This window comes from Prionailurus viverrinus, chromosome C2 (genome assembly GCF_022837055.1).
Source record: "Prionailurus viverrinus isolate Anna chromosome C2, UM_Priviv_1.0, whole genome shotgun sequence".
Taxonomy (NCBI): Eukaryota; Metazoa; Chordata; class Mammalia; order Carnivora; family Felidae; genus Prionailurus; species Prionailurus viverrinus.
Window position 1 is genome coordinate 36,848,800 of NC_062569.1, and position 13,896 is coordinate 36,862,695.

At 35.5% G+C, this 13,896-nt stretch overlaps 1 protein-coding gene across 4 annotated transcripts in view; it reads left to right on the plus strand.

Moving 5' to 3' along the window:
• RASA2 (RAS p21 protein activator 2) overlaps nt 1–13,896 on the plus strand; it is a 122,720-nt gene that overhangs the window by 29,795 nt on the left and 79,029 nt on the right. For all 4 annotated transcript variants that reach the window (XR_007155578.1, XR_007155579.1, XM_047874667.1 and 1 more), the window contains exons 3-4: nt 2,708–2,811; nt 12,655–12,749. Coding sequence is in view for 2 of the 4 variants with exons in the window: in XM_047874667.1 (XP_047730623.1) it covers nt 2,708–2,811; nt 12,655–12,749 (199 nt within the window). In the remaining 2 variants the exon portion in view is untranslated. The remainder of the gene's footprint in view (nt 1–2,707; nt 2,812–12,654; nt 12,750–13,896) is intronic.

Sequence of the window (13,896 nt, forward strand, 5' to 3'; positions counted from 1 at the left end):
CAGATGTGGGGATTAACTTGCTGCAATTGTGGTGATATAGTGATAACAGATGGTTTAGTGGATAGTTCTGTGGTATTCTTACTTGGTTTTATAATGTATTTTAAAAATAACATTTGAGTGCGTGCATGTGACATATAAAGGAAATCCTCAATTTTATAATTGTTTATAAAATGATGCAAAGGAGAAAATACCTAAACATGTCATGTCTTTGCCTAATAGTTGTTTTTGTATCAGTTTTTATGTTGAGATTAATTAGAGGACTCCAGTTATTTTGATAGACCAACTTGTAAAAGTTTATTACATTTGAAGTGGAAAACATATTGGCAAAAGTTAACCAGGCGTTATAAACAACTAAAAAGCTGAGTCAGCTGTTTTCTGGACAAGGTCAGAAATAACTTCTGTAAGAGTATTTTCCTTTGTATTTCAGTTTCTTTTTTTAAGTTGTGACATCCTAAAGAGATTGCATTTTTTGGTGACATTTTCAAAGAATCCTTTATTTCTTTAAACATTCTTAGGAAAGAAGTGATCTTGACAAAGATAGTTACTAACATTTCAGAGATTCATGTCTTTATAGAAGAATTTAAACATCAAAATAACATTCTTAAAATAAACTTATAAAAATGAGTTGTTTGGGGGCACCTGGGTGAGTCAGTCAGTTAAGTGTCTGACTTCAGCTCAGGTCATGATCTCTCAGTTTGTGGGTTCGAATTCCGCATCAGGCTCTTTGCTGGCAGTTCAGAGCCTGGAGCCTGCTTCAGATTCTGTGTCTCCTTCTCTTTCTGCCCCTCCCCTGCTGGTACTGTCTCTCTCAAAAATAAATAAACATTGGGCACCTGGGTGGCTCAGTCAGTTAAGTGTCTGACTTTGGCTCAGGTCATGATCTCATGGTCCATGAGTTTGAGCACCGCATCGGACTCTGTGCTGACAGCTCAGAGCCTGGGGCCTGCTTCAGATTATGTGTGTCCCTCTCTCTCTGCCCCTGCCATACTCATGCTCTGTCTCGGTCTCTCAAAAATAAATAAAAACATTTTTTAAAAGTTTAAATAAACATTAAAAAAATAAGTGGTTTCATAGGAGAAAATCTTAGCAACTTGGGGATAGGCAAAGAATTCTTAACTTAGGATGTAGAAATCACTAGTCATAAAAGAAGAAAATTGAGAAACCGGATTTCATCAAAATCAGAGCCTTCTGCTCTTCAACAGACATTGTCAAGAAAATGAAATGGCCATCCACAGCTGGGAGAAAATATTCTGACAAAGGACTTGTATCTAGAACTTACTTAAAAATGAAAACAAAACCAATAAGACAGATAGCCCATTTAAAATATGTGGAGAAAACATGAATAGATATTTCCCAAAAGAATATATACAAATGGCCAACAAGCACATGAAAAATATTCAGCATCATTAGCCATCAGGGAAATGCAGTTTAAGACCATTTCTGTCACTATAGATTCTTGAACAAATGTGTCATGATCGAAATCAGATCACTGGTTTTTGTGACAGTATGGAGGAGGTGATTGCACAAGGGAACTGTCTGGGGAGATAGAAATGTTCTGTATCTTGACTGGGGTAGAAATTTCACAGGTGTAAAAATTTATCATATCACATTCACTAGAATAGCTAATTTTAAAAAGACTTTCAGTAGCAAATTTGACAATGAAATAACTTGAGCCCTCCTGCATTGCTGGTAAAAGTGTAAGCGGTACACTTTTGTTTGGGACACAGGTGTTGGAAAACAGTTTGACAGCAGTTTCTTATAAATTAAAAATTCATCTACCTTTTAACTTAACAATTCCACTCTTTTAGCTGTCTACCCAAAATAATTGAAAGCATATGTTCAGAAAAAACCTTCTATAAAAATGTTATAGCAGCTTTCTTTTTAACAGCCCAAATTAGAAACAACTTGCATGACATGACTGGGAGAATAGATTGTGGAATATTCATGAAGGGAATATTATGCAGCAATTAAAACACATGAGCAAAATGGAAAAATCTCAGTTGTTAAGCTGAGTGAGAGAAGCTAGACACAAGAGTACATACTATTTAATTCTATTTATATGGGATTCTTTGACAGATCTGTATAATAGAAATCAGATCACTGGTTTGCCTGTGTCAGGTGTGGTGGGATAACTGCAGAGGAGTATACAGAAACCTTCTGGGAGACAGAAGTGTTACTACGTGTTGACTGGGATGGAGATGACACAGGTTTATAAATTTGTCAAATCATTAACCTCTGTACTTTAAATTGGATTTCATTATATGTAATGTATAACTTAAGTTGATTCAAAATAACCCATTGTAATTTCTTAAGTATATTTTAAAATAATACTTTTCAAAACATTATCCTTTTGTGTTGTCAATTGTGATTAATAAAGCTATAAATATTTCTGAGATGATGATGTTGTGAAGCACACTCTCCTCAGCTCATTGTGTCCACTTGAGGTGGACATGACCCTAGGCAATAATTGGGTCTTCTGTCCATAGGACTTCTGAAAAGCTGTTCAGAGCTCAGCCTAGCAATTGAGGTCCTCTCAGAGTTCAGTTTGGTTTGTATAAGGTTTAGTTGGAACTTAGCATAGAGAATAATTTTGGGCTTTTGAAGCTTTTCCCTATGATGTTTTAGTCTGTAATTTATTTTATTGAAAATACTGTTTGAGGACACTGTCAAATTTAAATTTAATGAGCTTTTCCCCCTTTCTCTCTAGCCCATTTTTCAGTGAAGAATTTTACTTTGAGATTCCAAGAACTTTCCAGTATTTGTCTTTCTATGTTTATGATAAGAATGTTTTACAAAGAGACCTTCGTATAGGTATGTACTGTTCATAATTATCTTTAATCACAGTGTTGGTGTTTCTGTTAATTCTTTCTCTAAATATAAAGCATTGAAAACAACAAAATAATACATGTTCAGTATTTCTAATCCTTTACTCTTCATGTTTGTTTGTGAATCTTACTTTTAATTTGTATGCTCAGCTTAGGTAATGCTTTGGAGGTGTCGTGACTGATCTCCCCCTAATCATGGTGTCATGTTTCCAAAGTACCTGTAGGGCCATTTTCGTTAGTATTCATTACACTTGTTCATCAGTTTTTTGTTTAGTATCTTGTCTAATAGGGTATTTATGACGGTAGAGACCATCACTCACAGAGTGCCTTACATTTAGTAAAAGCTTGGTAAGTATTTGCTGAATGGTTCAAAGAATGTTTTTATACAAAGATCGCAGTATTTGATCTCCCAAAGAACATTTATTTTTGAAGCTTTTTTAATAGAAGTAATAATTTGCTTTAATGTAGACGTATGTTTTCTCTCTGGCTCTATTGGTGACCATGAACTCTATTTCTTAAATAATTGTCTAAGGCTGGGGTATGCTCTGTGGGCATGGAGTAGAACAAAGCTAAATGGACATGTATGTGTCAGATTCATGGTCTTTGTACCATTGTCTGTATTTTAATAACAGGTAGAGGTCTGTAATTTGCATGTATTATCCTCTTGCTTTTTAGTATTGTGAATTTCGTCATTTCCATTTCTCCTTTCTGATTGGAAATATGCTCAAGTCTTCTACAGTTTAAATGGTTAATTTGACTTTTTTAAATGATTTATTTGACTTTGTCCTCTCTTAACTACCATCTAATGTGTTTCCGCTTTTGCTGTTGAACTTCTTAACAAATGGTTTGTATCCTTCTGCTTACTGTTACTTTGTTTTTAAATCTTTGTAATCTGGCTTCTATATTTTCCTGACAAACCTTTTTTGAAGTTTGCTAGAATCCTTTTAGAGGAAATCAAATAACCTTTAAAAACAGTATATATATTTTTAATTCTAAAGCTATTACATGTTCTTAGTGATCAGTAGTGGCTGTGCACAGGAATAACTAGTTAATAATTTGTATATTTCTTCCCTTTATTTTCTGTATTTATATTATTACATTGCACTATTCAGTTTTTTCCTTTTTTCATCTAATGATCCTTTTCCCTTGTCATTAAGTGTTTTTAAAAATTATTTGTTAAATATCCTCTGTAAAGAAATACACTGTTTTAACCACCTCTTTGTTGGTGAACACTTATGTTTTCAGATTGTTGATTCTCTAAATGGTGTTGCTATGAGCTCCTGGGGCACCTGGGTGGCTCAGTTGGTTGAACATCCGACTCTTGATTTCAGCTCGGGTCACGATCTCAAGATTTGTGAGTTCGAGCCCTGCATCTGATTCTGTGCTGACAGTGCAGAGCCTGCTTCAGATTCTCTCTCTCTTCCTCTCTCCCTGCCCCTCCCCTGCTTGTGCTCTCTTACTCTCTCAAAATAAATAAATAGACTTAAAAAAAATGGTGTTGGTATGAACATCCTTCTTGCATACATCTTAGTATGTCTCTTTTTCTTAGAATAAATTCCTAGAAGTGAAAATACTGGGTTAAAGGATATGAATATTTTTATTTATTTATTTTTAAAAGTTTATTCATTTACTTAGAGAGTGCATGCACATGCACAGGCAAAGGCATAAGCTGGTGGGGGGGGGGTGTGGGTGCAGGGAGAGAAGGAGAGAGAGAATCCTAAGTAGGCTCCACACTGTCAGTACAGAGTCTGATGCTGGGCTTGATCCCACCTGAACCAAAATTAAGAGTTGGATGGTTAACTGACTGAGCCACCCAGGTGCCCCAAGATATGAATATTTTAAAAATTTCTTCTCTCTGTGTTTTTTACATTGGCCCCCAGAAATACTATGGTAATTTAAATTCCCCCAAATATGGCCTGGGCATAATCATTTCACCATATCATGGATATTCTTGGATATTGGCATTGAAAAAAGTTTCTCCCAATTTGATAGGTGAAAAATAGTATTTTTTGACTTGTATTTTTTTGATTATCAATGAATTTGTTGAATTTTTTGTATGTTTATTAGTCTTATATTTTTCTTCTATAAACTAGTTTTTCATTGTCATGCCCATTTTTCATTTGGATGGATTTGTTTACTTTTATGCGTACTTATTTGTTAAATATGTTAACTTTTGTCAGCTGTACACATAACAAATACTTTCTCTTTGTCACAAAAGGCATTTTCATAGTGTTGAATCCTTATCTGCCTCTTTGTCATATTTGACTCTTTTTTTTTTTTAAAATTTTTTTTTTTTCAACGTTTATTTATTTTTGGGACAGAGAGAGACAAAGCATGAACGGGGGAGGGGCAGAGAGAGAGGGAGACACAGAATCGGAAACAGGCTCCAGGCCCTGAGCCATCAGCCCAGAGCCTGATGCGGGGCTCGAACTCACCGCGAGATCCTGACCTGGCTGAAGTCGGACGCTTAACCGACTGCGCCACCCAGGCGCCCCATATTTGACTCTTTTTGATTGCTTTTTCAGCTTGTTGAAAGCCAGAGAAAATACAGTTTGAGTTTAATGACTTTGTATTATCCTAGTTGTCTTTCTTCTTCTGAGTTCTTTATGTATATGCAGATTCTTTTCTTTCTAGCAGACCCCTGAGGTCCCATCCTCAATTCAGTGAAACCAACATTTACAAACACTTCTGTGTGTCATACAAAGAAGACAACTCAGGTTATTCCCAGGCTATCAGAGAGGCACACTTGTACTCTAATTCTAATTTATTGTAATTGGATCTGGGCTAGAGATATGAACAAAGTACTTGAGAACACAGACAACAGGTAATCTTGTTTGGTGGAGGATTAACAGACTACCTAAGTAGGAAAAGTAAGAAATTGCCAGATTATAGGGATTCGCAGAATTAGAGGAGAAAAAACAAATCATGTTTGTGGTGTATCTACTGGAATATATAAATTACTTAGGAAGAGGGTGGTAGAAGTGAAACTGGGAATATAAATTGGGACCAAGTTGTGATGGACCCTAAAAACCATGCTTAGAAGTTTGGACTTCATCCTATAGACAGTAATGTTGAACCTTTTAAGAATGAGAAAACTTAAAAAAAAAAAAAAAAAGAAAAACATTTTAAAAATTATATATGACTATGTATACATGAATACTTTTGTAGTTTAACAACTTTTTATGGCCTACAGCAGTAACTTCCAAAATACAAACTCAGTGTCTATAGATTACATATGTAAATGTATATATATGTATATATGTTCTTTTAAAGTATATATACACACACTGTACATATGTGATCTGTAGTTTATGGTTTAGAGTAGAGAAATTAGAGTCAGGGAGGCTATAATCAAATGAGATGCAAAGGGCAGTGGCAGTGGGAATGTGAATGAGTGCATGTACTTCACTGAAGAAGCTTCAAGTAGGGTTTAGGGGCTATAAGGGGATGCAGGATGGTGAGAAAGGAAAGTTAAAAATGGTATTGTTTCTATGGCCATCATTAACTGAGATAAAGAACACAGCAGGATGGGAAGAGGAAAGGATGACTTTGATTTCAAACAAGTTAAACTTGTATTACCTGGGAAACATCTTGGTGGACACTTTAGTTGACTGTTGGAAATACAGATCTGAAGCTTAGAGAGAAGGGCTTGAGATGTGAATTTGAGAGTCATTAGCATTAAGTGATACTTGAAGACTCTGCAGGAACCAATGAAATTGCCCTGGGAGCAGATAAGGAAAACTCAGGGAAAATGAGGCTTCAATGAAGATTGATAAAATTTATCAAGGATGTAGGAACAGAGATAGGAGAGATTCACATCTCAGAAGGCCAGGAGATCTTTTAATGTCAACAACTAGAGAGAGGCAGAGTAGGGTAAGGATTAGATAAAGGCTCTTGGTGGTTATGAGCGACCCTTGAGAGAGAATGTCTCTCTATCATGTCTTTTTAAGAAAATTTTGTAATTTTCATTGTTTGCATATAATACTATAGTCATCATACATTATTTCATTGAAAGGCCTTTAGTTGAGGTTTATAATTACGATTTCCAAAAGTTCCCCGTGCTAAGTTTTTTTGTTTTTTTTTTTTAATTTTTTTTTTTTCAACGTTTATTTATTTTTGGGACAGAGAGAGACAGAGCATGAACGGGGGAGGGGCAGAGAGAGAGGGAGACACAGAATCGGAAACAGGCTCCAGGCTCTGAGCCATCAGCCCAGAGCCCGACGCGGGGCTCGAACTCACGGACTGCGAGATCGTGACCTGGCTGAAGTCGGACGCTTAACCGACTGCGCCACCCAGGCGCCCCTAAGTTTTTTTGTTTTTAAAGTAAAAGTCAATTGCACTTTTAAACAAAAAAAATTTACATAAATATCACTTCTTTGTGTAACAGTATCAGAAACCCATAACTTGGTGTGAGAACTTTTTTTTCAAATAATTTTATTTTTATTAAGACAAAATTTTTGCATTTAGTGGCAGTTTTTTTCCTTTTACACATAGGAATTATTATTAAAGTAAACTCAGCATCGTGTATGTAGCTGTTAAAGTTGGAAAATGGTTTTCATTTATGAATCTTTACATTTTTGTAGTTCAACATATTTTCTTTTGTCACTAACTCATAAAGTTCAGTCGTTGCCTTTTTTTTTTTTTTTTTAAGCACTGGGGAGACAGAGGGAGCACAAGGGGAGGTAGAAAATCTTAAGTAGGTTACATGCTCAGCGCAGGGCCTAACTTGGGGGCTCAACTCTGGAATCTTGACCCGAGCGGAAATCAAGAGTCTTACCCCACTGTGCCATCCAGGCATCCTGGGGTTGTTTTTGTTTGTTTGTTTGTTTGTGTTTTAAATTTCAGCCATTGAAAATTGAGTTTAATTATTTTATAATTCTTAGTTGCTAAGTTGTAGATTAAACAGTACTATAGCATTTTCAAATGAAATTTGAGCTAAAGTTGAAAGACCCATCTTTGAAACTTAAGAATTTCTGAGAATGTGCACTAGCCAAGTACAGTTTTAAGAGCTTGTTTGTTTTTTAATTGTGTAAGTAATACATGAATTTTTGTCTTTTTATAAAAAAATTTCAAATTGTAGTACTGCAGATAATCCTAATTCATTTTGACCACTGACTCCCTCCCAGTCCCCTTCCCAGAAGTAATAACTGTTACCAACATGGGGCAAAATATTTTATGTTAGTCGTCTTCGTATGCCATGTAGTTAGTACAAAAATTTGATTGTGAATTAAAAACTTGAGACCTAGGAACTTTACTATAAAAAGATAGGAAGTTGCAAAGTTAACGTTTTATTTTACTTTGTGATATATTGACGTAAGGTATAGTGTCCTCTCTTAAAAGGAGAGAAAAAACATAAAAGTTTTATGTAAGAATGTATTTCCATTTCCAGTGAGAATTCTAATAGAAAAATAAAACACATATTTTATCTTATAGTGTGTATTTTCTGGGTGTTTTACTTTGAGGGGCATCTAGGCTGAAAAACTAAACTGTGGTTATCTGACCTAGGCAAGTTTTTTTTTTCTTTCGCCTTGTTTCAGAACAGTATAAGAGAATTTCACTAGGCTATCAGAAACCTGAATTCATTCATGACTCTGTCACTTCCTGGCTGTGTGATCTTAAACACATCACTTTACCTTCTTAGGCCTGGCGTATCTGTAAAATAAGTCTGAGTTTAAGATTGCTAAGGTCTTTTCCAACTTTTCAATTTGTAATTTCTGCTGGCATTTAGCTCTAAAGTCAAAATTGCCTAAGATGACACTTTCATATCTGTTTGCATAGGGTCTGTATCACTTATCTGTTGGTACATAACAAACCATTCCAATACTTGGTGGCTAAATACATCAACTATATATTTGGTCATGATCCTCAGGGTTGTTAATTTGGGTTGAGCTCAACTGGTGGTTATTTCATTGGTCTCAACTGGGATCACTAATGTGCACTTATCCAGAAGATTGACTGGACTAAATGGCCTGACTCATATGTCTGGTGGCTGGTGCTGGCTGTTATCTGGGGCTTCCTTTCCATATGGTTTTGGGGTTTTAAGAGGGTAAGCCCTACTGCACAGGTGTTTAGTAAGATTCTACTTGCATCACATTTGCTGATGTCCCATTTGGCAAAAGCAAGTGACATGGCCAAACCAGAGTCTGTGCTGGAGAAGACCACACGATGGCATAGACCAAGGAAGAATGATTTTTGGGGACCATTAATATACCAGTCTACCATGGAGAACAAAATGTACCCTAAACTCTATACACTAGGGCATTAAAGTTTTGTGATTGAATCGCTGTTGTTGACTGTGTGCCAGAATTTGTTCAGTTTTCTGATCCATTTTCATCCTGCATAGACAGTCACAGTTGTCACTACTTAATATCTGCTCTTTTCATCCATTTCTACTAGCGTCCATGTAGGAACAGGGCTATCAAGATTTGCCAGTTGGTGATCTGTATGAGGATGAAATTTCTAAGAATATGTTGTATCTAAAAATGGGGCCCAAATATAACACAGTTTTTACAGATGGCAAGAAAATGCTGTTTAGAAGTGGTGCTGGAAAGCTGAGAATAGTTTTTTTTTTTTTACTTTGAGACCAACAAAGATAGTTTCTGTGCCCACAGTTCCTTCATTTCTTTTTGTGTTTCCTCTCCTTGTCTTATTTTAAGGAACTAATACAGCATCTGGGGTGTGTGTGTGTGCGTGCGTGTGTGTGTGTGTGTGTGTGTGTGTGTGTGTGTGTGTGTTTGGTCTGAGCTTTTTCTGTCTATGAGTTTGTCAGGACAGTGGGGAAATGAAATAGTATCTTTAAATAATTTGTTGAGTAGGTTGTTCCTGGGAGGTTTTTTGTTTGTTTTTTTGAGGTTGGTGATTTCATGGCTACTAAAGTGATGAGTTAACTTTGCTCAAAATGGTGAACACTAAACTTGAGATAATCTTTGGGACCATTAGAGGCACAGAATTTTTACAACTAATCAGAGAAGGGCTTCTCTCTCAGAAGACCAGAATCATTCAACTCTTTCATGGCAGTGAGTGCCAGGGATGCACAAGATATGCAGTAGAAGGAAGAAGATACTTGCTTCTGGGAATTTTTACCTGTGAACTAAGAGAATTCTCATTTGGGAAGACACATGTGATAAAGATGGATACTCAGCGATCTGAGTAGAGTTCCTACTCTCTAGTTTTTGGAAGCATTACTAATTAAATAGATTTTGGTTAGCAGAGTCTGGAAATCATATCACCTTTTAAAGCACAGTGGTATTGTGATTATTTGTTGAATGAGTAAATGAATCAGTTAAGCCAGTAAACTTCAAAATAAACTTTTTCAAAAACCTTATTTTCAAGTTGGGGGCTTGCTTTGGTGATACTTGTAAATATGAAAATATATACACACATGTATATTTTGTGTACATATGCATAAATTATGTATAAAACTAAAAATCCTAGAAACTGTCTTATCAGGCCTTAACCAGGAATCTCTCAGCGAGTTACTGGATGGTGAGTAAACTCTCTTAAAATTACATGCCAGATAATATCTGCATTTTTCTGGAAAGCAGACATAAATGGTGCATAGATACCAAGATTCTTTTTTTTTTTTTTTTAATTTTTTTTTTTTTTCAACGTTTATTTTTGGGACAGAGAGAGACAGAGCATGAACGGGGGAGGGGCAGAGAGAGAGGGAGACACAGAATTGGAAACAGGCTCCAGGCTCCGAGCCATCAGCCCAGAGCCTGACGCGGGGCTCGAACCCACTGACCGCGAGATCGTGGCCTGGCTGAAGTCGGACGCTTAACCGACTGTGCCACCCAGGCGCCCCTATACCAAGATTCTTAAAGGGGGAAATGAGTTGTTTTCAAAATGTAAGAGCTTCAGCTACAGGATATATAGATCTATTTCTGTGTGTACGTGTGTGTGTGTGTGTGTGTGTATCAAACTGTTATACATTGCCTTAATGTTCATATCTGGAGTAGATTCATTGGTAAATGGAGCCTCTCGATAGACTTTTGATAATCATAATCATTTGTGACATGCACTACTTAATACTTTGTCATAATTCTGTATCTTAAGCCATTCTTGGTATTATATTGATTTGCCAGGAATTTGCTATAACCCATAGGTGAAACATATCAAGAGATTTGTGTAATTTCTCTCTTAACCTAAACTTCTTCAACAGTGTAAAGAATATTTGAGTGCCTAAATTCTGTACTTGGCTTTTAATCAATATATCCAGTAGTGGAAGAATTTGTTTTCCCATCATTTTGTGTCTTAAACTTAACCAAAAAAAGCACTGAAATATATTATTTTCCTGGTGCTATTTCCTCAAGATTTGAATGAATTATAAATTCCATATATTCACAAGAAGATTTTGGCCTTTACATTAGACTTCATCCTATTTATTTATTTATTTATTTATTTATTTATTCATCCATCATCTAACTATTGTATGTATGTATGTATGTTTATTTATTTTGAGAGAGAGAAAGCGTGAGCAGGGGAGGAGGGGCAGAGAGAGAGGAGGGAGAAAATCCCAAGCAGGCTCTGCACTAATAGTGCAGAGCCTGATGCGGGACTTGAGCTCATGAACCGTGAGATCATGACCTGAGTCAAAGTCAAGCGCTTAACTGACTGAGCCACCATGCACCCCTGCAGTGGTTTTTAGTATATTCACAGATTTGTGCAACCATCACCACTACCTAATTCCAAATTTTTAAAGAAAGTTTTTTTGTGTTTTTTTTTTTCTTGTCATACCTTTCCTTACCACTTGATACAGAACAATTGATAAATCCTGATAGAAAACTTTTTACTGTTTTCTAAAAGTTTTCAAATGTGGAACTACAAGACCAAGATAGATCAGAAGAGAAAGGGCACGAAGTGTAATTAGGACACTTAAAGTGAAATTCTTACCTGATGAAAGAAAGTGAACTTTGACTTTAGTATATATTCTGTGTTGAAACTTTTGTGTAGAGTCTTGGAATAAATTGTCAGTTGTATGCAAAACTGGGTCTACTTCTTAAAACTTGAATTGAGGAAGGAAATGCTTTGTACCAACATGGCAAATACTTCATTATAATAAGAACATTTCTGTTTCTTTCTCTCCTACAACTTTGTTCATTGTACCGTATCTTTCTCTAAGAGGTAGAAACTCTTTAGGGAACTGCCCTGATTATTATTATTATTTATCATTGTTATTATTTTTTGGTATGCATTGAAGCAACATAAGCAGTGTTTATAATGTTTTGATAAAAGCAGATTTTAAAGAAAATTATTGTCTTAATCTGTAATTTTCAAGTCCGTTTTTAAAATTGTTAGTGATATATGGTATTCATCTTTTTCTCTTAATTGGAACTTGTGAACTCTTATTAAATGCAAATATGTCTGTCTAGATAGAACATACGGTTTATTCATAGTGTTAAAGGTTTGGGAGGATTAGTTTACACTGTCATTGTACATTGCTTTTTACATGGAATGAACTTTGGGTAAAAACGTGAATCTATTGAGTAAGTACTAAAAAATTCATTTGCATGTAAATACAACTGAATTTTTGTCTAATCCCCTGATTCAAAATGACCCAGAAAAGGGTCTGCCAAGGGGCAGGGGGAACTGAGGCACTTTTTCATTCTTTAGTATATAGAAAACAACTTGACCAAAAATCTGTAATAGAATTTTAGAACCATTAAAGCAAAAGTTTAATGAGAAAAAAAAAGTGGATTTTTTAATATCAGTAGGTACAAATTATTTTAAAATATTTTCTAAAAGTATTACATATAATAGTGCTAATGATTTTTTTTTAGCAGTGCTAATGATTGTACAAAATATGTTTCTCTTACATTATTTCCTACAGGAAAAGTAGCCATCAAAAAAGAAGACTTATGTAACCACAGTGGCAAAGAAACTTGGTTTTTACTACAGCCTGTTGACTCCAATTCAGAGGTTCAGGTAATTACTAAGGCTTAAGTGGTATAAGAGATTGTCAGCATGCAGAAAGTGTGTGGAAAACAAACTATTCTAGTTTATACAGACAGCGCTATTACACATTATTTTAAATTCTGGGACCAAATATTATAGACCTTTAGGTAATATATAGCTGGAAAGAAATGCCTTGCCTTGAATTCAAGGATAATGCGTGTGTGTGTGTGTGTGTGTGTGTGTGTGTGTGTGTGTGTGAGAGAGAGAGAGAGAGAGAGAGAGAGAGAGAGAGAGAGAGAGAGAAAGAGAGAGAGTTTGGGGAAGTTATGTTAAGGGGACATTTTTTCCTGTTTTAGTTCTTTTGTTCGAGTCGCAATGGCAAATTATTAATTTTTTTGGTTGGGAAATTTTTTTTAAGAGAAAAGCTACGTTAATTCTTACTTTGAAGAGAATCCCAGAAGTCTGTGATTTTATCTGTTTTGGCCAGGATGTTGTTTATTCTCTTAATAAACTAGTCTAGTCTTGGGAAAATATTCATTCAAACCATGCCTGAGCCCACCTTGCAGAGCCTTTCATTCCCACACCCGCCCTTCCTGTTGTTCACCCTTTTTATTTGGAAGGGTATTATTACCTTTTTAAAGCTCTTCTTTCCTCTTGCCAGAATAAGAGTTCTTACAGATTCTATATGTGAGTAAAAATACATGTTTAGCCAAGTAGCTTAACTTTCTATTTCTTTCTGAAAAGTCTGAGTTTCTCTTAGAAATTGTTATTTCTATCTGAAGGGAATCCTTTTTTTGTAACCCTGTTTATTTATAAAATATGGTAAGGATTGTGAAACCATTTCCCGAGGACATACTGCAAGCAGAATTCTTCCTCTCCAAAAGAAGTTATAATTTGCCGCTGTGACTCAAACAGAAGTTTAAGACAAGAAAAAGTGCTTTACGTGCACCCACAGATATTTGCAAATAAAGTGCCTGTGTCTCTATTTCCTCATAACCTCTCAAGCATTCTCTTTGATTAAATTCTCAAAAACTTAAGTATTTGTATATAAAGCCCCTTCTTAAGTACAAAATATAATTGAAACTTTTCCTATTTTATTCACTCTACCTCATTTTAATGTTCTTTTCATTCTATTTGGCAGTAACTGTTATTCAGATTCCAGTTAGCCACTATTGTA